Raw genomic sequence first — 27612 nt, forward strand, 5'->3', positions numbered from 1 at the left:
TCCCACCCCATACCACTTCAAATCCAGAGCACAGAATAAGCTAATTAAGGAAAAATGATAAATCCACAAATTCCTGTGGATGATGATGTTCAGACTCAGAAATATTGGGGGCAACCCTTCACCCTAGTGACAAAAACAGGTGACCAGAGAAGCAAACAAAAGGAAAACAATTTTGCCCTAAATTTAGTAAGCACCCAGGATGTGGCAGAGAATCAAATTTACTGAGCCAACTGAAAATTACAAGGCTATCAAACTGTTTTTTCCTCAAAATTAGGCATTTATCAGCACATTGACTTAAGAAAAATCTTAAAAGAATAAAATCACAGATAAAAAAGAAATAGAAAGTCAAGGAGGCATGTTTCAGAACTTTTCACCTCCGTCGTGAAATCAACTTTGATTTCTTTAAAGAGATTTATAAAATGATCAGATTAGGTGAGTTCCTATTTCACTGGAAAAATTGTCAACAGCGACATCTATAAACCCATACTGAATTACTACAGGTAGTCCTTGACTTACAACTATTTGTTTAGTGGCTGTTCAAAGTTACAATGGCACTGAAAAAAGAGACAACCAGTCCTTGCATTTGCAACCACTGCAGCATTCCCATAGTCACATGATCAAAATTTAACCAGTTGGTAACTGGCGTGTATTTTTAATGGGTGAAAGCATCCCAGGAGCCATGTGATTCCCCATTTGCAACCTATCCATCCAGAAACAAAGTCAACAGAGGAAGCTAGGTTAGCTTACCAACTGTATCACTCACTTAATGACTGCTGTGATTTTCTTAACAACCGTGGCAAAAGAAGTCACAAATTTGGCTGTGATTCATTTAACAACTTCTGGCTCAGCATACAGTAACTCTGGTCCCAACTGGGGTTGTAATTTGAGAGCCGTGGTAGCACAGTATTGCAGGCTATACTGTGCTACGTGGTAGCACAGTATTGCAGACTGCAGTATTGCAGGCTAATTCTGCTGACTGCCAACAGTTCGATCCTGACCGGCTCTAGGTTGACTTCGCCTTCCATCCTTCCGAGGTTGGTAAAATGAAGACCCAGATTGTTTGGGGCAATAGGCTGACTCTGTAAACTGCTTAGAAAGGGTTATAAAGGCACTGTGAAGCAATACATAAGTCTGTGCTATTGCTAGAATGCAATAAGTGAATGTAGCTTGAGACTGAAGAATAAAAAAAATATGATAAAGTCGTCCAGAAATGTGAGCTCACTGGAAAAGTACATCCATTCAAATTCTATATTCATTTAAGAGAGAAGAACCAAAAAAGCGGGATCTATCTTCAAAAGGAAGAAGGGAGAGAAATAAGACGCACAGTTGTGGTTTTGCTAACTCCTGATCTGCCTTTGACAGCTATTCTAAGTGACAGACTTGAAAGTACTAATGTATTCAAGTAAAGTTGGAAACCCGAGAGAGGTACTAGACCATGCTGCCCATGGTCTTTAAAATACAAAATCATTATGATGAATGCAAATTAACTGATGCAGGTCAAGATAACACAGCAGCACATCATATGCATCATTAAAATAGGCAAAGCTTCTGTTGAATAGATTGCTACTTGTTCCCTGGTTATTCAATGAAATTATTATGCAACATTCTGGAAACAAATTCTATTAAATTCATTGTGCAACATTCTGGAAACAAATTCTATTAAATTCATTATGCAACATTCGGGAAACAAGTTCTATTAAATCCCAGGAAAGGGTAATCAAACTGAAGCCGCGTTGTTACAATCTTATCTTGAGTTTCTTGCGAGTAACTCTCACCAGCACAAGAGGTTTTACTTCTGAGTAGATATGGGCTAGGTGGACTACAATGAAACTATTCATGACTACAGAGAAAGTGGCTCTGTTCAATTGGTGCAGCAAAAGGAAGAGACTTGTGATAATTTAAATGCTAATTAGGAAAGGACTGAGAATTTAAAAGGCCACAATAAGTTCATATCATTGTGATATAAACTTGACAAAAGTGTCCACCAAAGAGACCTAAAACAAGAGCTGAAGACCTGTGAGAGCTGAAGAAGCGTCTTGGATGAGAAATGAAACATCTTCAAAATAAATAACAAGAAAGTCCAGCTGCCTCCTGAAAAAGCATCTTTGGGACAACCATAACCTGGATGACTGAGAATCTCTACAGACATTCGTTGTACAGTTTAGCCTCCAGACCTCTTATCATCTGTGTTGCTCTTCTCTGTACCCTTCAGAGCAGGAGTGTCAAACTCAAGGCCCACGGGCCAGCTCCAGGCTGCGGGCCCTGGAAATATCAAAGGACCAGCCTGTGGTGCATCAGGTGGCCAAAACGAGCTGCATAGAGGCCTTGCAAGGCCCCCGCGTGGTCCATTTTTGGCCTCCCCAGCCTCCAGCAGCACTCTGACAGCCAAAAACAGGCCACATGGGAGCCCCACAAAGCCCCTGCGCATGCTGTTTTTGGTCTTCCCGGCCTCCAGCAGCACTCTGCCAGCCAAAAACAGGCCCCCTCTGCACCCCTTTTTGGCTGGCAAAGTGCTGCAGGAGGCTGTCCAGGCCAAAAACAGGATACGGAGGGCAGCACATGGCTGTCCTGTGGCCCATTTTGGCCGGGAAGGTGCTGCAGGAGGCGTCCATCCCATTTCCCTCCTGTTCCCCCGCCCCTGCCGGCCTGCGGAGAACTACAATGGTGATCCGGCTCTCAAAGAAATCCAGTTTGACACCCCTGCTTTAGAGTTTACATAGATAAGTTTACAATTTATTTCTATATTGTTGATTTATCGCACCACCAATACAGATTCTATTTTGTATCAGAAGAAATAGAACTGATGACCAGAACCAGATGCAGTATTCCAAGTGTGGTCTTACCAGCACAGTATAAAGCGGTACTATCGCCTCACATGATCTTGAAACTATCCCTCTGTTCTTAGTCCCCAAAGACCCACTAAGACATCTAGCATACAACTGATCCTGACTTAGTGATTACTTGTTCTATCCAGTTTTATGACTGAAGGAATGGTAGTTACAACTTAGACATTGTACTTATGGCCATCACAATATCCCTGAAGTCACATGACCCTGATTTGGGGTCCTTTCTTGTCAGTTTTCCACAAGAAAAGTCAATGGGAAAGCAGGCAGGAAGTTGAAAATTGCAGTCATGTGAGGTCCTCAATGAATGACTGGCATGGTTCTTTTGTAACGATGGCAACCAGGGCTGCCAGAATTGCTGTCATTAAGTGACACAGTCATGTGGGTTGTTGTTTTTTTTTACTTACAATCACATCATTAATAATGGAGTTTCCAGTCCCAATTAGCGTTGTTAAACAAGGACTGCCTGTTAAACAAGGATTAGCTGTATCAAAGACCCTGACTTTAAAAGACCGCACCTCAATATTTAAAGTATTTTTTCCTTAATTTTCTATTCTGTTATTACACTGAAGCTTCTTGTATGTTTTAGCAAAGAACGCTATGTCTTCTGGAAATTTACTAAAAACTGATCTGCACACTAAGCTAGGAAGTTCTTTAGGTTATTCAGACCTTAAAATATATTTTAAAATCTGAAAGATTTGGCTGGATGCTGGGATTTTTACTGGTATTGATGATAATGATGAATTTTAATCATTTTCTGTGTTATTAGATAAATCCCATTGTCCATTGCCAATCACTGGTATTATTTACAATTACAACATTTACTGATATTCTGATGTGAACAAATGGCATTTTCAACTTCAAAGTCACTTAATGCATTTGAAGTGAATAGTTATCCAATTTAGTGAGAGAGAAAAGCCCACAATTAGAGTCAAAATCAATTTCATTCACATGCACTTTAAAGAGTGGATGAAATAAGGAATTGGATATCCCAATTTTCTCTAAAATTGTTTTAAACGTAATATAAAAATTGGCAATAGATTTTAGATTGAACAAAAAAAACTCCCAATATTTCAGATTTAATGGATCATTTATAAAGAATAATTGGAGTTTTTGTACAGAAAAGGAATGTTATTAGAAACATAAGGAGAATAACACTTTGTTAAAACAAATACTGTACTTTTGCAATAATTTTTAATGTTATTATGTTCTAGGGCGAAATAATTGCATATGTTAATTTGACCTTGAAAGAAGATATAGTAATTTTGGATGCTTATATTCTTTTGAATTATATGTGCCTATTACATGGAATTCGCAACTGCACAATCGAAATTGATTCTCTAGGCCGCTTTTATGGCTAAAAGTCCAGTCTTCTAATAGTGCAGGGATAAATTTATGAGCCCAGACACCTGTAAATTGAAGACTTGATGTTGCTACTTGTGACTTATAAACAAGTTGCTAATAGAGATGGATTATGTATAGAAGGTTACAGTGAAATACTGCGATGCTTTATTGAAACGGTTGTGTAAAGGTTAATGTAGATACACAGATACACATGAGAAACCCTAGTCTGGAAGTTATGCTGCTCTTGCATCAGTCTCCAGGAAGATCAAGACCTCTTCACAGGTTCACACTTAATGACCAACCTAAGAGAAGGATTTAGGAGCAAGAACCCTTAATGAATCTCTGCCTACTCACCTCTTCAGCCTATCCGTCCAAAAACCTTCCAGGAGGACAAATATGGGGCTCCCCTAGCCAACTTGCTCAGACTGAAGAAGCTACCTGGATAAGCTGCCACAAAGAAGAGGGAGTCAAGCTATTCTCCAAAGCAGGGGTCTCCAATCTTGGCAACTTGTGGACTTCAACTCCCAGAATTCCTCAGCCAACTAAACTAAGCGAAGCTGGCTGAGGAATTATGGGGATTGAAGTCCACAAGTCTTAAAGTTACCAAGGTTGGAGACCCCTGCTCCAAAGCACCTGAAGGCAGGGCAAGAAGCAATGGATGGAAACTAATCAAGGAGAGAAGCAACTTAGAACTAAGGAGAATTAATCAGTGAAACAGCTTGATTCCAGAAGTTGTAAATGCTCCAACACTGGAAGTTTTTAAGAAGAGATTGGATAACCATTTGTCTGAAGTGGTTAGTGTTTCCTGCCTAAGCAGGAGGTTGTACTAGAAGACCTCCAAGGTCCCTTCCAACCCTGTTATTCTATTCTATTCTATTCTATTCTATTCTATTCTATTCTATTCTATTCTATTCTATTCTATTCTATTCTATTCTATTCTATTCTACCCTACCCTACCCTACCCTACCCCACCCCACTAATGTGTTTCAAACCAAAAAGAAAAGACGTTCAGCTGCCATGACGGAACTTCCAGATAACTCTAACTGGATGACTGAGAATCTCCATCAACACGAGAAGCCCTTATATATTGTTCTTGATCTTGTATCATTTTCTTTCTTTTCTCTTTTTGTTATTCTTCCCTCTTTTTTAAGGTTCTTTTTAATGTTTTTATTACATAAATAAAGCAACAGCAACAACACAGGACCATAGAATGACAGAATGAAGTTATTAAAATTTGCAACATTAGAATAATAAAAAACCCAAATGTGCTGGACAGAAACTTTAAAACAAGCATTTTGAAGAATTAAAATGAGGGTCTCCATATTCAATCTGCACTGTTTACTTTCATGTGTTTAAACTCTAAATATACTTTGCAGTGATTTTATTTTCTCCCTAGTTTGTTCTAGGATGAAGCAAGAAACATGCTGTGGAAAGAGATTTCTAGTCCAAGTGATCACTCAGCATAGCTTCCCAAAAGATTGAGAAGGCAGTGAACCATTAGAACGATTTTTTTCTAAGCAAAGAGAAGAACCAACATTTAGCAATTAATAAATACTTGTAGTGCTTTATTATGTTCTGACAACCATGCCCCCAAATGTTATTCTTCAAGTCTATTAGTTTTCTCATTGCCTCCTTCTTACAGTTGAGAAAAAGTGACCAGCCCAGGGTCACCCAGTTGGCTTTGTGCCTAAGGCAGGACTAGAACTCCTAGTTTCCTGGTTTCTAACCTAATATCTTAGCCACGATACCAAACTGACTTTCCATTCATGTCTAGAGAGTGGTTATTAGTAGTCCCCATTCTAAGGCGAGGAAGACTACTGCTGCTTATCGTAATGCCAAAAGAAGGAAAGCTTGGACTAAGCAGGAGGTAAGACAAACAGAAGATAGGCAAGAGGTTTTCAAGATAGCTGCGCACATGGATGCTCCTTCTTTCAGTAAGTAAGTAAGTAAGGTTCATCACAATTAATCATAGGCATCAGAAGACAGCTTGACCTGGCAATAACTCCTATGTCATCTTAGGTAAAAGCTAAACTGTCAGGTGCAAAGAATCAGGACTATCCATTAGATTGCAGCATAGAAGATTTATTCAAGCCTATACGCAAAAGTCTAGTCAACTAAATTGGCTCCAAAAAAGGGTCAACAGAATTCAGGAGGGGCTGGACTTGGATTGTTTGCAGCAACATAAAGATTCTAAGCTGATGATGCGCTTAACTCCGCCCTTCCTCCCCAGCTCTGCTTGGTCATCTCCTACATAAATCACACTGTAAGCCAGATACCTGGGGAAGGAGGGGGGAATAAGGCCGTGTGTCTTGCTTATCGTAATTCTTCCCCCCCCCCCAAAAAAAACAAACTTAAACCCAGCTGACTTTCAAAACATAGCAACAGGAACCTTCCCTTCTTAAAAATTATATCCTCAATAAAGTCATTTTAAAGCAAAGGATAAAACACTCCGCTCCTTAGTAATTATTTGGAGGGGTGAAATCCAACTCCAGCAGTACATGTTCGTTTTAATGTGATTGGAATCAGTTTAGGAGCTGAACACGAAACCAGGAGATCATGAATTGTAGTCCCCCCCCTTAGGTAAGAAAGTTAAGGGGACTTTATTTTATTGTCAGAGTCTCACTCACCCCAATCGCCTCACAGCAATAGCACTTAGACTTACATACCGCTTTACAGTGCTTTACAGCCCTCTCTAAGCGTTTTTTTTTTTACAGAGTCAGCATATTTCCCCCAACAATCTGGGTCCTCATTTTACCCACCTTGGAAGCATGGAAGGCTGAGTCAACCTTGAGCCTGGTGGGATTCGATCTGCCAAACTGCAGGCAGCTGATAGTCAGCAGAAGTGGCCTGCAGTACTGCACTCTAAACACTGCACCACCTAACAAAGGACAGTTATTTGGGGGGAAAAGAGGAGGATAGACCATTATGCACCCCTATGTGAATTCATACAAAATAGAGGTGCGATATAATTCTAGTAATAGGCAACTATCTCAAATTCTGTAAATATCATTGCCTTCAAGTCTACAAACAAACCAAACTGCTTTAGAGAAAAACAATAAACTCAGCCTGTTTCACTCCGCTTCTTTCAAAGTGCATTCATCATTTTTCTGAGATGAAAGCGGCTTACCAACTTATAATGTCACATCTCTCTTGAGGTTCTGGAAAGCCTTGAAAAACTGGCTTTGGTATGAGCTCTGGGGTTGATATCTGTCATTGTTTAATAACCTCTGTTTTGTTTTGTTTTGTGGATTTTATTAGCAGGGTATTTTAATTTGGGCTGCTTGTTGGTTTAATGTTTCCTGCTCAGCGGCACAGTGGTTAGAGTGCTGTACTGCAGGCCACTTCTGCTGACTATCAGCTGCCTGCAATTTGGCACTTCAAATCCCACCAGGCTCAAGGTTGACTCAGTCTTCTAACCTTCCAAGGTGGGTAAAATGAGGACCCAGATTGTTGGGGGCAATAGGCTGACTCTGTAAAACGCTTAGAGAGGGCTATAAAGCACTGTAAAGCGGTATATAAGTCTAAGTGCTATTGCTGTTTTTAATATGTGTGTGTGTGTTTTTTGTTTTTTTTAGTTTTGAATGCCACCCACAATCTATTGGAATTGGGCAGCCAATATATTTCAATAAATAAATAATTGTTTAAAAATGAGCAAATGTTTCCACCCAACACAGTTGGAACATAACATCATAGGGCTGGAAGGAAGCTCGGAGATCTTCTAGTTTAACTGGCTGCTCAAGGCAGGAGATCTTACCATCTCAGTCAAATGATTATCCAGTCTATTTTTGAAAACCTCCAGTGATGGAGAGCCCACAATTCCAGGCATTATTTTGGTCTATTTATGAATGTGTGTGGATGAAGGATACAGTAGAATGTTTTATTTCAGATATCAGCTCTTCAAGGTAGCCCATGCTAAGATGCCAATGTCTTGTAGTTCAGGGCTACTTTTAGAAAATCTAGAAGTATACAGCTATAGAATCTTGCAAATCTGAATTGGTTTCCTTTCCTCCTTTTATCTTTTGGTGACCTAGGAAAAGGATTGTCTTTTCTGTTACATTATTTTCTTGGCCAAATTTCTAGCCCCTTTTATCTGACCATTGCCTTGGTAGTAGCTATTCCTTCTGTTCCTCAAGGACATCCAGATGCCCTCTACAGGACCTATATAGTTCAAGAGCAGAGAATTCTACACATTCAGAATATTTTAGGTTATATCTATGGTGTCTCCAATCAAAATAATTCAGGATAACATGGTTGAGAAAGATCGAAGCATAAGATCTTGGTAAATGATTGAGAGTTACAAAATGGTAATATTTCGTTATTTAATTCAAACTACATTTAAACAATCCTTTCAATTATTCTCTGATTAGACTAGCCTTCTCCAATCTGGGACATCCAGATCATTATACCTAGAAAATTAATGCCATACATATTAAAATAATGATTTTAACTGTTCATAAAATCTACTAGCAAGAGAAAAAATAATAATAAAACCAAACAGAATTGTAATCAATGAACCTATTTGGAAGCATTCTGAGGAACTATAGTATCTATGAAACAAAATGTATAAATTTACAAAAACAACGAATACTGTAATTTACTTAAGGGCAAAGAAGTAAACAGCTGCCCAATGTTAGATATAGTCAGTGATTTTTTATGATTATGCTAAAGATGAAGGAAAAATTGGTTAAGGGCCAGGTCTATGCGAATGAAATATGGCATTTCACAGTACAGATGGATTAAACAAATTAATCACTTGCTAAACAGGACATGGTTTTGATGAATTTATATCTATCTCTGCAAAGGAAAATAATTTAAGCGACATTAGTGAAAGACAACCCTAGCTCTCAGGAATCCACTGTGCCTTTTTTGGGATACTGACACAAAGACTTGGATGGAAAAATGATCCGGGAACATGTAAAAGGCAAAAGAGCAGTGAAACAGCTCAGGAGTAAAAATTAGAAGCAAATAAAGACCAGGTTAATGGGAAAGTAGTCCTCAGTTGTAATTTGGCACACAAAGCATTTGCAAATGTAATGTCATTATCACTAAGGTTTGGCAGGATTTCCTGAATTACTCTGGAGATACAATTAACCTTTTATGACCCTATATATGCTGTAGAACAATTCTACTAACTGTGGGAAGGAGGGCACAAATGATGGAACTGACTATGGATTTGTTGAACCCATTCCTGGGTTTGATGATGCCTGTTTATAGTACTGCTGACATCACAAAGAAAGTTAGAATCCCATGAGACATACAGACACAAGCAGCAGCTACCTAGAAGCAACATATGTTAAATGTATTTACATAACAGAAGGCAATAAAAGCAGAAAAAGAATACGTTCACTGGTTTCTAGCAAGCCCTATGCTGATGTGACAGGTGACAAAGCTAAAAGGAATGCCACACATCTGCAAAATACTTCAGAACTGGGTGCCCCAATATTCATTATCAGTTCCAAGTCTGCTGATAAGCATTTGGGTTTATTAAAATCAATGCAATTCAATAGAATCTACTTGTCCATGTAGCCACTGCATATTTGTCATGCTAAGTTTAATCAAACAATCAGATCCTTTCAGTCACTCTATTGCTATCCTTTCTTGACAATTAACAGCTTATAGTTTAGCTGAGGTAGTATTTTCCCCCAAGAGAATCCAAGGAACAAAAGCCAGTTGATTCCCAATATATATGTGTTAATTTAGGACCCGGAACATATTTCTTTAATTAAAAGGATAATCTACTGTAACCTTTCTGGGGCTGAAATGAAGAGGAGCAAGGGCACCGGTTGAAAAACAGAAACCAGAATAGAGATCTAATACCTTTTGTAAGTGAATTTCAAGGTTAATTTTAGACTTCGTTCTGCTGTTCCCCAGAAACAGGTCTAATTAGGCTTATTAGCCAAATCTCAACTCCTGATTAGACCATAATGAAAACACTCTACTTCAGAAGCTGGGACTTGAGTCATCCACCAGAGGGTGCTCAAGCTGCTGTAGAAACAGTGATTTCCCCCAGATTTAAAAGTGACAAGGAAATTCAAAGAAAATTTGTACAAGGATGGATGCACATTTTCAGCTTGCAATAATTTGCAGTGGTTTTTCGCTGCTGGTATCGTAACCGGCATTCGCTGCTGGTATCGTAACCGGCATTGGTATAATTACCATACCTGAAAGCATACCTCGTTCTAACAATACATCAATTATGTTGAAACATGCAGGCGAGTTGCCAGTCACTGAAACGTGCACACCCATAAGCATACACAGCCACAGCCCATAAATTCTTCCCATCACAGCGATACCTATGATTCAGATGTTGTGCCACTCACTGTGATTAGTTTTAATTTCTGATGGTACTGTATAAGCATCTTACTCTCATTTAGCCAACAGGCAGAGAAATGATGTCAGGCAAAAGTGATATCTTACATATTTACTTCGAAGCTCACTGATACCTTTTCTACAAGAAACAATTTAATGTTGGATCAGGAAAAACAGCTTTTTCCTCTAATAAATATCCTGCTTCTCTCTATTTTTGACCTCTACCACCATCACCAACCAAGTGTCTACCAGCAGTTACACCCAAAAACATCTGAGCGAAATCCCAGTGTTTAATCTAATACAAGCTAAACTTTTAAAAAGAGGATGGAAGTTGTAAAAAGTGCAAGAAAAGAGAAAAAAATGAGAAAAAGTAAGAATATCATAAAGAAAGAGAAAGAAACGTATAAAGAAGTAACTTCTGATCTTTATCACCGCAAGTCCAAACAAATTTAATTATTCTTCACTCCCTCTAAAGCAAACATTTATCTCTTCATCTAGTATCTCATCTTTTATCTACAAAAAAAATCCATAAAGTATCATTTTTTAAATCCTGGTTTTAGCAGAAAGCCCATAAAGGGTTGCTAGAAATAACAATATATTCGTTTTCACTTGGATTAAATAAACCAATTTAATATTCCTTCCTTTTGCTTCTAACAATCTTAATCTTTAGCTCATACTCAAATATTGTTACAGGATTTGATTCATCTTCATTTTTTCTTTCTCCCATTGCACAGAGCTCTTCAAGATTTTAACATCTTTTGTAAATCCAGTAGGGAAAAAAAATATCCAGGTCGCTCTCTTGATTTGTCACCTGTATTTTCCTTTTAAATTTTAAAACCTCAGCCAGCTTCTTTTGAAGATCCAGGGAAATGTCTTTTTCTAAGTCGTCCTCTTGGACTGGCAGCTATAAATCCACTTTCAATACCATTTTTATCTCCAGTCACTGTTTCGTTTGTATTTGCTGCAGTCATTAGCTCTGCTTTTGTACAGCTGTATCCAGTTCCCCATACCTCCCCTGAAAATCCAGGGAGGGTCCGAAATGAGAGGACAGCATTACCAATGAAGAGTGGTGGCAATCCGAAGTATTTGGAAGCTGCCAAGCTTCATGAAAATAGAAGTAGCACTTAGACGTATATACTGCTTCATTGTGCTTTACAGCCCTCTCTAAGCATATTGCCTCCAAACAATCTGGGTCCTCATTTTACCAACCTCGGAAGGATGGAGGGCTGAGTCAACCTTAAGCCGGTGAGAATTGAACTGCCGAACTGCTGGCAGCCAGCAGTCAGCACAATTAGACTGCAGTACTACTTTCTAACCACTGCGCCACCACGGCTCTTCTGGAAGAGAAAACACTTCTGGGTGGACAAGAATATGGCTTACACAGCGATCTTCAAATGCTGTGAGATTTTAAACAGTGGAATGGGACAACTTGCCGCAGCCAACTCGCTGCTGGACAACTTGCTATGGCCTACTTGTCATGTGACAACTTGCTGCTGGACAATTTAACAATTCAAGTTAATTATTTAAAATAAAGTTTTATTTTTTATTTTTAAATTTTTGCCATTCACAATTCGTTCTGTCCCTCGTTTGCATCCTTTCCTTAATAATTCTATCCTACCATTTCTTTGATATTAGTGTAATTCTTGCCCCGCAGTGAGTTGACCCATGGTAAGTTGGCTGTGGTGAGTTGTGCCATGGAAAGTTGGCCACAGCAAGGTAGCAAGGTGATTATGTTAAATTGGCTGTGTTGAGTAGGCTGTGGAGAGTTGGCCGTGGCAAATTGTCATAGACCCTTTAAACAGACTTTGCTCGGACTCAATAACTTAAAGCCAGAACTTTTAGAACTGTCTTCTCCCTCCTGCTAGTGTCTTCTAGATGTTGTAGAATACCCCAGAATTCCCAGTCCACAGTGAGATGCTGGTTGAGCATTCTGTTGGCTTTAAATCCAGACCTCTGGAATTTGCCAATCATTAATAGATAAATGACTGTGGATGAGCATTCCCCAATGTGCTGCCTTATAGATGTGTTGGTCCTTAGCTCCCATTATCCATTCCAGCATTAAAGTCACCTATATGCACCAAATAATCAAAATCTCAGCCAGTCCTTGAGTATTGAAGATTTGTCCTGAAATGAATACAAACTCCATGTAGTGCAATGGTGGTTTATTCATTAGCTCAGCAAACAACAAATACTCTTCTTGACAAGAAAGGCTAAAAGCCAGGCAAGATAAGAGTTGGGTCTGAGTTTGCTCCCTTTCTGTTTATTACCATTATCGTGAGATACACCCCACCACACCCAGGCTTATACACAGTTCTAATTCTGGCCACGCCTAACCCATTATCCCTAAATGCTATTAACCCTATAACATGTCTACATCCCTACCCTATTCCGACCCTCACTAACTGATCCCCACTGGTGCCACCTTCACCATGTTTTAACCTAAGGTTTAATTACCACCTAAATGTGCCCCAACTCCTTTTAATAATATGCACCATATCAATACATGAAAAGAGCCATTTCCAGCAGCCCCGCTTCAGAATCCATCCTGCAGCCCCGCAGTTGTTGCAGAATCCATCCTCAGCTCTGCTGAATCATTCCAAAGCCATTGGCCAGCACAGAAGCAGAAATACAGATCCGGCAGTAGCAGAGATAAGGTGACATGGCCAGCTGACTTGCTGCGAGGCATATTTGGAGCTGATGGGCTCCAAGTGAACTCGGAGCCCAACACAAAATACATGCATGTAGTCCTCGACTTACAACTATTCGTTTAGTGACTGTTCTAAGTTACAATGGCACTAAAAAAAGTGACTTATACATTTACAACTGATGTAGCATCCCCATGGTCATAATTTTGATGCTTGGCAACTGCCATGTGTTTACAATAGTTGTAGTGTCCCAGAGTCATGTGAACGACATTTATGATTTTCCCAGCTAGCTTCCGTCAAGCAAAGTCAATAGGAAAGCTGGATTTGCTTAATGATTGCATGATTCACTGAACAACTGCAATGCTCTGCTTAACAGCGGTGGCAAAAAAAGTTGTAAAATTGGGTAGGGTTCACTTGATAACCACACTGCTTAACATCATAAATTCTGGTCTCAGTTGGTCATAAGTTGAGGACTACCTCTATTTGAAGTTAAACAAATTTAAACATAGTTAAACATGTTTGATGAGTTACTTAAAAGTTTTAAGCATGAGAATATTAGCAGCAGTAGCAAATTCACACCAATCTAGGATTCCATTCTACCAGTTGCTAGACAGATGCTCTGTCCATGAAAATCCCACAAATAGCCACAAACACACCTACTCACACTCAACATACTCACACTCAAGTCTTTCCAAGATGAATAACTCGGCTGCTCCTGAGACTGGAAGTAATTTTCAGGTAATATATTACTCTAAAAGCCAACATAACCATTTAGTTTTAACTTTGAACCCACATACTGTGTGCTATAACCCATGATTTAGAGAATAAATAAATAATGAGAATAATGAGAATAATGTAGGATCCAAGCCAATTGTGGATATTCAACAAGCAAATTGTGATGACCCAGTGTGGGATACAAAATAAACACAGTCACAAAAACAGGTGAAGCCCCCTTTATTCCTTCACTTTGCTTCAAAGCTCCAAATCGCCTTGACTGGAGACAAAAAACTTCCCCACAAGCAGTTACGAAAAGGAAGAAATGCCATTTAAACTAAAATGCCTATAAATTATACGAGTAAAAACAACACAAACCACACTGAAGCAATTAAGGGAACCAGGCAAGATAAGGGCTTGAAGACGTCCACAGATATCGGAACACACACTGGGAAGGACGCCAAACTCAGAGAGGAACGACAGACTAGAGATATTTCCACGCTTTGTTTCCAGCAGTGGCGCATACGCATGTCGGTCCTTTTAACCAGTTCTTACAGCTGCAGCCCATGAAGAAAATCAAGGCCCTTTCCACCCCGTAGACCACGCCATTCACGTCTCTCCCTTATCCTCTCCTCCCTGTGTGCCCTAGGATGGAGAGGGGGTGGGCCTGGGTCTTCCTCTGACTGCCCAGCCGGCCTCTGCCCTTCCCCAGTCTCCTCCTCTCCCTCAGAGCCAGTCTCCAACAGGGAGCATGACACAAATCATGACTAGTTTACTATGGTCTGCTAAAGATACTTGGTGTAAATGTAAGGATTGGTTGCAAAGCTGTTCCTTCCCCCAACCGTCGTAACTTCAGATAGTTGCTAAACAGGGCAGCTGGTAAGCTAGGACCATCTGTATGTCACAATTCTTTTAAATTTCACATAATTCAATTTCACTGAACTCCAGGTTTTAGTATTAAGCAACCAACAGGACAGAAAATCTCTTCATTTTCTAAGGGATATATGGTATTTGTCCACAATGCCATTTTCAGTACGTAAAATAAATATATTTGTCCTGCGAAGGTTTTTACATAAGACGTGTAACAACGGGCAAGGAGAATGTTAACCTGCCAAGCAATATACTCATCAGCTTTAGCTAGAAAAATCAAAACGAGTATTTGTGTATTATGTTAGACCAGGACTCTTTATTTCATAAACCACCATAAGAACCACCAGTTAATTTTTCATTTTGTTAATGCTGCATAAACAACGCAGAAAGGACATTTCTGCATTATGCCTGGACTTAGAAGGATGACTTCACATTGATGTATGAGATCTGACATGTTTACAAATACTTAATCCCTTAATACCTATCCTTCCCATGTAATTTCCCTACTGAAAAAAGGAGAAATAAGCAGCTTGTTCATTCGTGTTGTGGATTTCCAGCTTAATATGAAATCCAGGCATCGTATTATAGCTACCGCAAAAGAACCAGGCCAGGCAACTGAGAGTGAGCATAACTTGGCCCTTGCTTGAAAAACAACTAAACAGCTAACTATGCTGTAGCTTTGATCATTATTTTTCTTTCCTATGTTCCTGCCCAGTAATAGAAGAGATGGAAATGAATAAAATCAGTACTGGACTCTAGAGACAAAGATAAATGCACTGTAGAAATGAAAAAGATGGATACAAGACTGATCTCTAATCATCCGAACATGTTCAAGAGCTCCAACTCACATTTATGAGCATTTGCTCTCTGCTGAAATTGTAATTGTTTCCATCTCAATTTCCTATTATTGAGATAATAGCAGCCTTGGATTTCTTTCATTCTCATAAAAATAAATTACTTCTACTGCCCTTTTGGAATGTCCAAGGACACCCTTGTGAGCTCCTCTGTCAAAAGATGCATTTTCCATTAATAAAAGACCACTTGTATTTCCGCCTGTATGAATTAGGAATCTTCTGCCTAAATTGGCTAAGCGCAGAGATATCATCAACATCTTCCTGTCAAGGTAGTAGTGGAAAATGGTTTGTCGACTGGAGAAACGTTAGAAATAGGAGACTTTTCATACCACCCTCCCATAACCTTAGGTAAACGTTCCCCTCGCACATACGTGTTAGTCGTTTCCAGCTCTAGGGGGCAGTGCTGATCTCCGTTACAAAGCCAAAGAGCCAGTGCTGTCCGAAGACATCTCTGTGGTCATGTGGCGAAAACCAGCTGGCCAGTGTGCGCCAGAAACTAAAAGAGCAGCTGGCGATGGCGTGCGTACCCACAGAGAGGATTCTGCATGCCATAGGTTCACCATCATGGGTGTAGGGTCTCCTGCTTTGAGCAGGGGGTTGGACTAGATGACCTACAAGGTCCCTTCCAACTCTGTTAATCTGTTAAACCTAATCCTGATAGTAGGAAACTCTACTAAAGCATTAGTACTTTATTTTGAGGGAAGCTACGTTATATTGAGGGAAGCTACGTTATATTGAGGGAAGCTGGTTCATCCTCTGCCTTCAGGGTAGAGCAAAATTATTACCAAATTGTACTCTTTGATAGGATAGATGGGGGAAATTATTCAATGTATTACTGACATGGGAATCCACATTAAATACATTACATTTTAAGGGAAATAAAACTGAAGAGCAATTGGATGTTGCTCCATGCTCTGCTTTTAGAAAGGGACAACTCGACAGCCAACTCACTATGGCCAACCCGCCGCAGCATAACTCCACAGGACCAGCTCACTGCAAGGACAACTTACTACAGGCAGTTGGTGGGAGAGTTGGATGGGCAGGTGAGCAAGCGGCTGGGCAGAGCGCATCGGGGCAGGTGGCGAGACATGGCAGCTACCAGGGTTTCCCATTTTTATAGCCCTCCATCCGAGCCTGGCGTAGCCAGGGCGACAGCGGTTCTGAGCCTGGTGTGGTGGCAGCGATGGGTCTGAACCTGGAGTGGCAGCAGCAATGGTGTGAAAATGTGAAGTCCCCTGCCAACTGGGCTCTGCATTCTGCACTCTGTACTCTGCACATCCACTTGCCCACCAGATCGGTTCTTTCTCTGGCTGGCTGCAGCAACTTGTCACCATGGCCTCAGTTAGCCACGTGGAGTTGTCTTGCAGCAAGTTGGCAGAGGTGAGTTGGCATGGAGAACTGGAAGCAGCAAGTTGGCCACAGCGAGTGGCCAAGGCAAGTTGTCCTACACCCTTCTACTTTTTGAAGAATAGATCTCAACATGCCATTGTTGTAAGAAATATCCATCTGGTTCAGTTCCAAGCTGGAGAAAGACACTGGAAACATGGAGGCTGATTGGAAAGATGGTTTAATGATGAAGCAGAACCACATGGGTTCTGGTGCAGCTGACCACATGGAGCTGAGAGTGGAAGGTTTTTATACCTTCTCTTGGGCTTTGCACTTGGGCTTCCTGTTTCTATGCAAGAACGTGCATTCTATTGGCTGTTGTCAGACTCCCATGGGGCCATGTAGAGGTTATGAAGGGGTCACAGCTGGCTCTATAGGCAAAGTACAAATCCTAGGTGTTTGTCTGAGCTAAGTTTGGTTGAAGTTTGGTCTGCTCTGAGATGATTCAATGAAGGAGCTTGTGTTCTGAAAGGATGTTGGGCAATTCCTATTGTGAATTAATGGCTTTGTCCTGTAGGATAATCCCATCATCCTGAGCTGAAGGTCTTTTGTTTTGTAGATACGCTGGCCCAGTCTTTCTTAATGGGCACAAAATATCTGCTGGAGACTGTTAAGACTAAGTCTGCTTCCTGCCTCTAAAAAAAACATGTTTCTCCATTTCTCATTTAGGGAAATATAATCTGCCTTTTTAATATACCTCAAAATATTTCATTCTTCTAACAGGGAGGTGGCTTCCTGCACCATTCAAAGGCCCATAGCATAATTCACAAATACTCTGGGTGAACAACTTTCAGTTGTCCATAGGAGTGTTTTCCTTAAAAACTATTTGACTTGTGGTAATATAGCTCACAAATCCCATTCATCTTAGGGCCGTGATAGCGAACCTATGGCATGCGTGCCACAGGTGGCATACAGAGCCATTTGTGCCAGCACGTGAGCTGCAGGCAAACTTACCTCACTGGGCATGTGCGTACCTCACAGCTGATTTTCAGCCAGTTTGAGGGCTTTTTCGGCCTCCCAAAGGCTTGAGGAAGACTTCTGCGGGCTTTTCAGGCTGAAAACTAGCCCCATTTCATCATTTCCTGTTTTTCCGAAAATACCGGAAGTGACAAACAGAACTAGTTTTTGGCCTGCAAAACCTGCAGAAGCCTTCCTCAAGCCTTTGGGAGGCCGAAAAAGGCCTCAAACTGGCCGAAAATCAGCTGTGAGGCGCAGTGCAGGTAAGGGGGCGGTGGGGGGGATGATTACGTGCGCATGCGTAGGGGGAGTTGGGGGGCGCACATTGCCTTCTGGGTCCCGGCATTTGAATGCAAGTGTGCAAGCGCGCACACAATTTTTGGCAAAGGAGCCCAAAAAGGTTAGCCTCCACTGTCTTAGGGCATAAGCAAACGAATGATCAGGGTTTACTATCAGGGTGCTTCTCATTGAATTCCTCATTAAGAGAAACAGCTCCAGAAATAGACTACACAAGGTTTGATAGCATACTGGAAACCACACACACTCCTTATTAGTGTCACATATCACAGTCTCAGTATGATGCAAGGGAAACTTCAAAGAAGAAGAAAATCCATTATCTTCCTGCCCCCACATAATTGTAGCTCTGCAGCACAGCAAGAATTTATATACCCATGAAAATGAATCTGCCTAATTAATTGGGGAGGAAGAAAATAGCACCATGCATTCTGTTATATCATGTTTGCAGCGGTTCAATTTCCCTGTTAGGTTATTTATACAAAATTTCACTTTGAATTAGCTGGTGTTTCTCATTAAAGGGCTCTACCATACAAGTTTACCAAACTTAAAAGATACTTCTGATTCCAACTTCAGGTATGTAAACAAACACTTGTGAATTCGGGATTTCTAAACATTCCAGATGAATTCAGGATTAAATCCCACTGAGTTCAACAAAGTGTATTTCTCAGTAGACATGTTGAAAAATAGCAACCACGGTGTGTTCTTGTTCAGCTATATTATGGAAAGATTCCTTTGTCAGACTTTGAACGCTGACATCCTTTACAAATAGATCAAAACAATATCTTGGTTGAGTTTGCCTAGGTCAGTGATGGCAAACCTTTTAGGCACTGAGTGCCCAAAATGCCAAAATTGCAAGGCGCCCGCCAGCACATGCATGGCAGAGACCCGAAGACCAGCTGGCCAGCGGTAGGTGGACCATCCCAACACCGGTAGCTCTGCAAGAGGTGAGATCTTTTGCTTTTGTGAGCTTCTGTTTCCCTGCAAATGATGGAGAGAAACGCCACGGAGAAGCATGGAGAAGCTGAGCTGGGGCGACGGGGTGCATGCGCACAGAGAGGGCTCTGCATGCCACCTCTGGCATACATGGGACGAGCAGATGAATGAGAGGTTGCCAGAGGTTCCCTACCACTGGCCTAGGTTATCTTAAACTTACATATAACTACATCCTATAAAGACACAGCAATTGCGGATCGTGTCTTTAAGACAGGTCCCTTTTAAGCGTTGTGTGTTATGAATTCCTACTCCACATTATTTATTTATTTTGTTTGTCATGTTTTATTATTTTTTTAAAAAAAATATTTGTAAATAAAATATGTGTAAAAATATTTTTACAAATAATTCAAGGTGAACCTTCCTCCTCCTATTTTCCCCACAACAACAACCCTGTGAAGTAGGTTGTGCTGAGAGAGAAAGAGGGGGCGGGGGGGAAGTGTTTGGCCCAAAGTCATCCAACTGGTTTTCATGGCCAGGGCAGGACTTGAACTCATGCTCTCCTGCTTTCTAGCCTGATGCCTTAACCACTAAACCAGATCGATACTTATGATTCATTAATATCCTACAAGTCCCAGAAAGCAGGTTTTTCAGGATCCAAGTTAACCATGTTATGCCAGTGGTGGGATTCAAATTTTTTTTTACTACTAGTTCTGTGGGCGTGGCTTGGTGGGCGTGGCGTGGCTTGGTGGGCGTAGCAGGGGAAGGAAACTGCAAAATCCCCATTCCCTTCCCACTCCTGGGGGAAGGAAACTACAAAATCCCCATTCCCTCCCCATCCCACTAACCTGCTTTCCAGCTCCGTTCTCCTGTGCAGGGCAACAAAAGAAGACCCAGCCGATCAGCTGGGACTCGGGAGACAGAGAATAGATGGGGGCGGGGCCAGTCAGAGGTGGTATTGGCCGGTTCTCTAAACTACTCAAAATTTTCACTACCGGTTCTCCAGAACTGGTCAGAACCTGCTGAATACCACCTCTGGGTCCTAGCATATAAATCATTTGTCAACACAACAAATAGGAGACTTTAAAACCCCAGCCAGGTCAATCAGGTCACCGTGCTGTTGCCAAGTGATTCTAAAATGCTACATGACAATTTAGATGCTATTTAATTCATACATGTATATTTGTTGCATTTTTTCAAAGGTTCGCCAATTTATTTAAAAAGAAACAAAATGTAAGGAAAGCAATATTACATTAGCATCGTGGACTAATTTGTCACCACAACTAGCAGTGCCACACTATATATATAGTATGGCACAGAGCTCCTGGGTTGCCCTTCATAAAACAGCTGTAACCCTGAAAAATGTTTTACTTCCTCAACCACAAACAGTAGCAAACCTGGGTTAGGGAACAAAACGGTAGGGAGGTAGAACATAGCCAAGTTTCAATCAGATAGCTTTTTAATCTGCAAAGGTATAATATATCAATGCAAACTACATGGCATGGTTGCATATTTTTTTTCCTCACTGCTAATTGCATCTACAGTATTTATTTATTTTTCTGAATCTGTCTGTCATTTTGCTTTAACAGCCCAAAGCAAAGCAAGGATGGTAGTTTCAAAGCACTCACCTTCTCCAAAGAAGCCCGGTGGTTGTGGTTAGAACTGTTGTTCCAGCAAAGGCTACCATCATAAGCCTGTGCCGGCTTTGGTGATAACGAGTGGTACCAAAATGGCGCCTGGAAGTGACCGCCAAGGCCGCCATAGGAGGGAGAAGACGAAATCGCAACATTCTGGGAAAGGAAATAAAGAAAAGTGTAAGAATGAAAGCATCAGAATGGCTTAGGTTTTGAGACAGCTTCTGGATTTTTTTACTTGAGAAAGATAAAAAGGAAGTTTTGATTTTAGGCTTTGATGATCTGATTTGTTATGACTGTAGGTTGCCCTCAACTTCACTGAGCTGTTGCTAAGCAAGGTGTCAGGGTTCCAAGTAACATACCCACGGCAAACAAAACTCGGAGGCAGGTAGATTCCTCAAAGAATAGTTTTATTGGATATGTCATATAGGCACAGGCTGGTGAAAACTGACTCTAAACGTTCCTGCAGTTTTCACCTAATTAAAAGTAGTTTTTCACTTTCTCAAAACAATCAGTCACATGGTCCAATTAGGATACAGTCCAGTTGCAAGGTGACTTCAGTCCCCTCCTTCCAAGCACCTGCTGGAATGTCCTTGGTTCCCAAGAGAAAGTATTTTGTTTTGGCTACAAACCCAAGCTATCTCTATTCCCTGCTTCCAATCCCTTAGCTCCAGCTGTGGCAGCACTGAAGCCTCAAAATAGCCTCAGTCAGGTCATCTTCAGGGTTGATACAAGGCAGTAGTTGAGTTTTGCTCCAATTTATGACCTTCTCTGCCACAGTTGTTAAGTGAATCACTGCAATTGTTAACTGAAATGTGCGGTCATTAAGAAAATCTGGCTTCCCTCACTGGCTTTGCTTGTCAGAAGCCGGCTGGGAAGGTTACAAATGGTGATTACTAATCCCAGAATAGGGCAAGTGTCATAAATACATGCCAGTTGCTAAGCGGCCGAATTTTGATGACGTGACCACCATGGGAATGTTGCAATGGCCATAAGTGAGAAAAAGTAGTCATATGTCGCTTTTTTCAGTGCTATTATAACTTTGAACAGTCACTAAATAAATGATTGTAAGTTAAGGACTATCTGTGTAGATATATTGAGTATTTTTATTGTTATTACTAGATATGTATATTTTATATTTTTAAACATTTATGTTTAAACTTCAAGTAAGTAGTTATTTTGCATAGAATTTTAGTGTTTGTGGACTGAATTTTAGTGGACTGTGTAGTTTGTATAGGGAGTATATGATACTTTCGTTTTAATTCAGTAACAGGTTATTTTATTATATGTTTGTATCAGACTCACAGCGGCGTCACATGACATATTGTGACTTTTTTCCCTTCGCTAAACCGGCCGTGGCCAGCACGCGACAGATCTGGCCCGTGGGCCATGTGTTTGACAGTCCTGATCTGTAGTGAAGAAATTGGGAAATCACTGTTTTTGTATCCCTTTTCCCCCACTTCTCTCTTTTTAACTTTCCCTTCCCTTTTAATCTTGGTTGTTGCTGTTGTTGTTTTGTACTTTATTTTTCCTCTGAAACTTCACAAAGTTGGTTAAAAAGAAAGAGCAGCTTAAGTTTTGAACTGTGCAGATCAGGGGCTTTTGAAGAAACTAAAAAGCTGTAGTGTTCACCTCCTTTTCAATCTTCGAGCTAGCAAAACAAAACAAAAAACCCCAACAGCACCTGTTAGCTTGTTAAGCTTCACAATTTACCACTGAACTTCCTAAACCCTGGCAGAATTTCTACTCTAATTCAGGGATAATCATCTTGTAGGCAGCCAAGCAAGTTGAACTCCATGTCATAGAAGTTATCATCAAACCAAGATGTCAAGTCAGTCAATCTGAGGCTGGTGTCTTGGATATAAATTTCAACTGCTGGAGAGTGTATTTTTTCTTTTATGTACACTGAGAGCATTTGCACCAAGACAAATTCCTTGTGTGTCCAATCACACTTGGCCAACAAAGAATTTAGTGGCTGAAATGTAGACAAAGGCAGCACCTGTTTGGAGACTAGTCCAAAACATGACAAGCCAAGAAGAAAATTAACCAGGAGGCCACTGGGACACAGCTAGAAAGTGAGATTCCTAAGGTTGGTTACACAAAATTCCATTCTGGGCCAAAATTCCATTCTGAGATTAAAAGGGAAGACTATACATCACCTCAGTCTGCAGTCTAGAATGATTTGGTTTGATTCCTGGCAACACAAAACGTAGCCTGATGCTTTCTAGATGTTCTAGGTCACACATCTAGTCAGTCCCAGCCAGAATATCCAGAGAAGCTCTCGTAGTTTGGTCACCAGATTATAAAAAAGATGTCGAGACTTTGGAAAAAGTGCAAAGGAGAGCAACTAAGATAATAAAAGGCCTGGAGACAAAAACATATGAAGAACAATTGCAGGATTTGCGGTTGGCTAGTCTAGAGAAAAAAAGGACTATATGATAGCAGTATTCCAGTATTTGAGAGGTTGCCACAAAGAGGAGGGGGTCAATTTATTTTCCAAAGTACCAGAGGGCAGGACAAGAAACAATGGATGGAAACTAATCAAGGAGGGAAGCAACCTGGAATTAAGGAGAAACTTCCTAACAGTGAGAATAATTAACCAGTGGAACAAACAGCTGGCAGTCAAAAGTTGTGGGTGCTTCATCCACAATATTGTCTTTAAGAAGAGACTGGACAACCACTTGTTTGAAAGAGTGTAGGGTCTGCTGCTTGAACAGGTGGTTGGACTAGAGACCTCAAAGATCCTTTCCAGCTCTGTTCTGGTTGATTGATTGATTGATTGATTGATTGATAGTTAAGGAGATATCCTGTTTCAAGTCTACAGTACTTTCAGTCATGGAAACTCGTTAGGTGATTGAGTCACACACTCTCCTTTAAAAACCTCATAGGGATGTTGGTATGACTAATAAAATGAAGGCAGATTTCCAGGTAATCTAACAATAGAACTAATGCAATCAACAAAATTTTCACTCCAAAATATCTGGAGGTAAGGAAAATGTAACTTAGTCTGGTTGCCCTCTCTAGAGAGTGCAAAAATTGCCTAACATTCTGTAGAGTATTCATTAGTAATTAAGATGTTCTTTTAATAAAATCTCATATTTCCTAGTCAACAAAATCTGGTGTATTGGCCAGATTATTATAGAAAGAAAAATGGAAAACTGGCTACTGAACTAAATAGTATTTAAACATGAACTCTTTAAAATGGAAACATCGTCTCTAAAAAACAAACAACAATCTATTTCAGAGGTACCCAGGGAATTGCAAAAATGGAAACAATTCATATGAGGATGACTTCAATTTGCAAGTGGTTTGAGGCTGTTTGTTATCTCTTGCTTTTTAGGTGCTAGCTCTTCAACAACACAGCTTCCAAGATAATACAGGGGAAACTCGAAAAATTAGAATATCGTGCAAAAGTTCATTTATTTCAGTAATGCAACTTAAAAGGTGAAACTAATATATGAGATAGACTCATTACATGCAAAGCAAGATAGTTCAAGCCGTGATGTGTCATAATTGAGATGATTATGGTTTACAGCTCGTGAAAACCCCAAATCCACAATCTCATTGGAAGAGAAATTGGAACATTGTGAAAAAGTTCAATATTGTAGGCTCAAAGTGTCCCACTCTAATCAGCTAATTAAGCCATAACACCTGCAAAGGGTTCCTGAGCCTTTAAATGGTTTCTCAGTCTTGTTCAGTAGGAATCACAATCATGGGAAAGACTGCTGACCTGGCAGTTGTGCAGAAAATCATCATTGACACCCTCCATAAAGAGGGAAAGCCTCAAAAGGTTATTGCAAAAGAAGTTGGATGTTCCCAAAGTGCTGTATCAAAGCACATTAATAGAAATTTATGTGGAAGGGAAAAGTGTGGAAGAAAAAGGTGCACAAGCAGCAGGGATGACCGCAGCCTGGAGAGGATTGTCAGGAAAAGGCCATTCAAAAGTGTTGGGGACTTTCACAAGGAGTGGACTGAGGCTGGAGTCAGTGCATTAAGAGCCACCACACAGAGACAGATCCTGGACATGGGCTTCAAATGTCGTATTCCTCTTGTCAAGCCGCTCCTGAACAACAAACAACGTCAGAAGCATCTTACCTGGGCTAAAGAAAAACAGACCTGGTCTGTTGCTCAGTGGTCCAAAGTCCTCTTTTCTGATGAGAGCAACTTTTGCATCTCATTTGGAAATCAAGGACCCAGAGTCTGGAGGAAGAATAGAGAGGCACACACTGCAAGATGCTTGAAGTCCAAGGTGAAGTTTCCACAGTCTGTGTTGATTTGGGGAGCCATGTCGTCTGCTGATGTTGGTCCACTGTGCTTCATTAAGTCCAGGGTCAACGCAGCCGTCTACCAGGAGATTTTGGAGCACTTCATGCTTCCTTCCGCAGACAAGCTTTATGGGAATGCTGACTTCATTTTCCAGCAGGACTTGGCACCTGCCCACACTGCCATTGGCATCAAAACCTGGTTCAATGACCGTGGCATTACTGTGCTTGACTGGCCAGCAAACTCTCCTGACCTGAACCACATAGAGAATCTATGGGGCATTGCCAAGAGAAAGATGAGAGACATGAGACCGAACAATGCAGAAGAGCTGAAGGCCGCTATTGAAGCATCCTGAAGCATGCTGAGGTATTATGGTCTTCCATAATACCTCAGCAGTGCCATAGGCTGATAGCTTCCATGCCATGCCTCATTGAGGCAGTAATTGCTGCAAAAGGGGCCCAAACCAAGTACTGAGTACATATGTATGCTTATACTTTTCAGAGGTCCGATATTGTTCTATGTACAATCCTTGTTTTATTGATTGCATGTAATGTTCTAATTTTCTGATTGTGGATTTGGGTTTTTCACGAGCTGTAAGCCATAATCATCACAATTACGACAAATCACGGCTTGAACTATCTTGCTTTGCATGTAATGAGTCTATCTCGTATATTAGTGTCACTTTTTAAGTTGCATTACTGAAATAAATGAACTTTTGCACGATATTCCAATTTTTTGAGTTTCACCTGTATATGCCATTATTTTAGAGAACCGTACAAAATTTTAATAATTTTAATGATTTGTGGCATGAAATCTCCTTTTACAGGACCCAAGAGGTTTTGCCATTATTTCCAAGACAAAATAAATCCCTCAATCCAACGTCAACAAGAACATAACTATGGTTGGATCAGAAAGTATGGCCAGACTGCATAATTCATCATCACTTTTTCCAATTCCCCCTTTATACTCAACGTAATAGGAACAACCAGGCTAACATTATAATTAGTATTAGATTATTATTTAGCTAATGCAGGATGATTAAAGTAAATTGAGGCTTCCAAAAATCTTCCAAGTTATTTTTTCAACCTAAGCACGAATTACAATGGTTAGCTTTGTATCAATGTGCTTCTTATACTACAGTTAAAGACGAAATAGGGAAAGGAATAAGCCCAGGAAGGATGGGAAGGGAGAATACAAGGCTAAAAGGAATTCTCAAATTGTTATTTTATGCTGAGTTGAACATAGCATGCATATTTAAAATATTAATTGAATTCCTGATAGAAATCTAAAAAAATAAAAGAAAAAAAAATAAAAGAATTGTTATTTTTTCCTTCTTCCACGATATAAAGCATTTCCTCCCAAAAGGCTGAGATAGTAACTGGTTCCAGGTCATCCAAGGAATTTCCATGGTTGAAGATGAATATGAAAAAGGCTACAGGCCCAGGCTTCAAAAATATAGAGGAACAGAGCTATGTACTTAAGACGGGAAGCTGTATCAATTTTTAAAATAAAATGTTTAAGTAAACAACTCTAGATGACAGCAGAGAGACAGAAAGCACCTTTTTGCAGTAATCTAATAGTCTTCCAGATGTTTGTATCCCTTCTCTCAATAGTCCCAATAATTTGAGTCTCCCTGGATTTAGCTAATGGATGATTTACTTTCTATGTATAATTAAACAAATCTGTCTGAACTTCTTAATATAAATCAGAGAGTTCAATCATAGTACGCTGTCCCTAGTCAGTCAACAGAAAATCAAAGAAGCAATAAAACAAAAGACTTATGACCAACTAAAATTGAAATTCATACTAGCTGGATGCACACACCGTGCAAATTCACGCTACTGAATATAAACCACTTGAGATAAACCAAACAAACCATAGTGTCAACTCATAAAATATTTATGTGGTCTTTTAGAGTTGCCAACTGAAAGGGAAGGGGAAGCAGTGGGCAGCTTGCATTCCATAAATGTTCTCAAAGATAGTTTCTAGGCGACCGAGGTTTCTGCCATGCAAAATTCTAACTGGAGAGCATGATTGATGACTCTTGGCTATGGATGTGTCCCATTGGAGAATATGAATTATGATACACCAAGGGGGTGGGGGAAAACCAGGGTTAAGGGTGACAATGAATGATGTGCCTCAGAGTTGGCTACATCCAGGCAGTGCTAGCATGTTTACTCCTAATAAATCTTCCTTTAGTTTGAAAATATGGCTAGAGACTCATGATTTAAATGGGGGTAACTACCGGAGCCCTGTGTTCTGACCCACGCCCTTTCCCAACAAATCAAACATAATCCAAAGGGAACAGAAACCTTGTAAGTTTCTGTTGCCTCCCCTTAGTAAGTTGTATCTTGAAAAGAGTTTAGGGGACTAATGTCAGATTCCTATCGGATGTAGCAAGAAGCGGTTGGTCATCATGATTCCTTGTATACAGGTAGGCCTCGACTTACAACCATATGTTTAGGAAGCATCTGAAGATACAGCAGCACTGGGGGGGGAAGTCCTCATGCTTACAACAATTGCAGCATTCCCCCTAGTCAAGTGATCGAAATTCAGCTACTTGGCA

General features: G+C 40.4%; 1 protein-coding gene across 1 annotated transcript in view; it reads right to left on the reverse strand.

Moving 5' to 3' along the window:
- Positions 1 to 27612, reverse strand: part of MICU1 (mitochondrial calcium uptake 1) — a 158574-nt gene that overhangs the window by 117442 nt on the left and 13520 nt on the right. The window contains exon 2 of the mRNA XM_087964113.1: positions 20778 to 20939. Within this exon, the coding sequence (XP_087820239.1) occupies positions 20778 to 20938 (161 nt within the window). The 5' untranslated portion in view covers position 20939. The remainder of the gene's footprint in view (positions 1 to 20777; positions 20940 to 27612) is intronic.

Source organism: Notechis scutatus, chromosome 4 (assembly GCF_049901735.1).
Source record: "Notechis scutatus isolate UNSWTSFEM ecotype Mainland chromosome 4, rNotScu1.2, whole genome shotgun sequence".
Classification (NCBI taxonomy): domain Eukaryota; kingdom Metazoa; phylum Chordata; class Lepidosauria; order Squamata; family Elapidae; genus Notechis; species Notechis scutatus.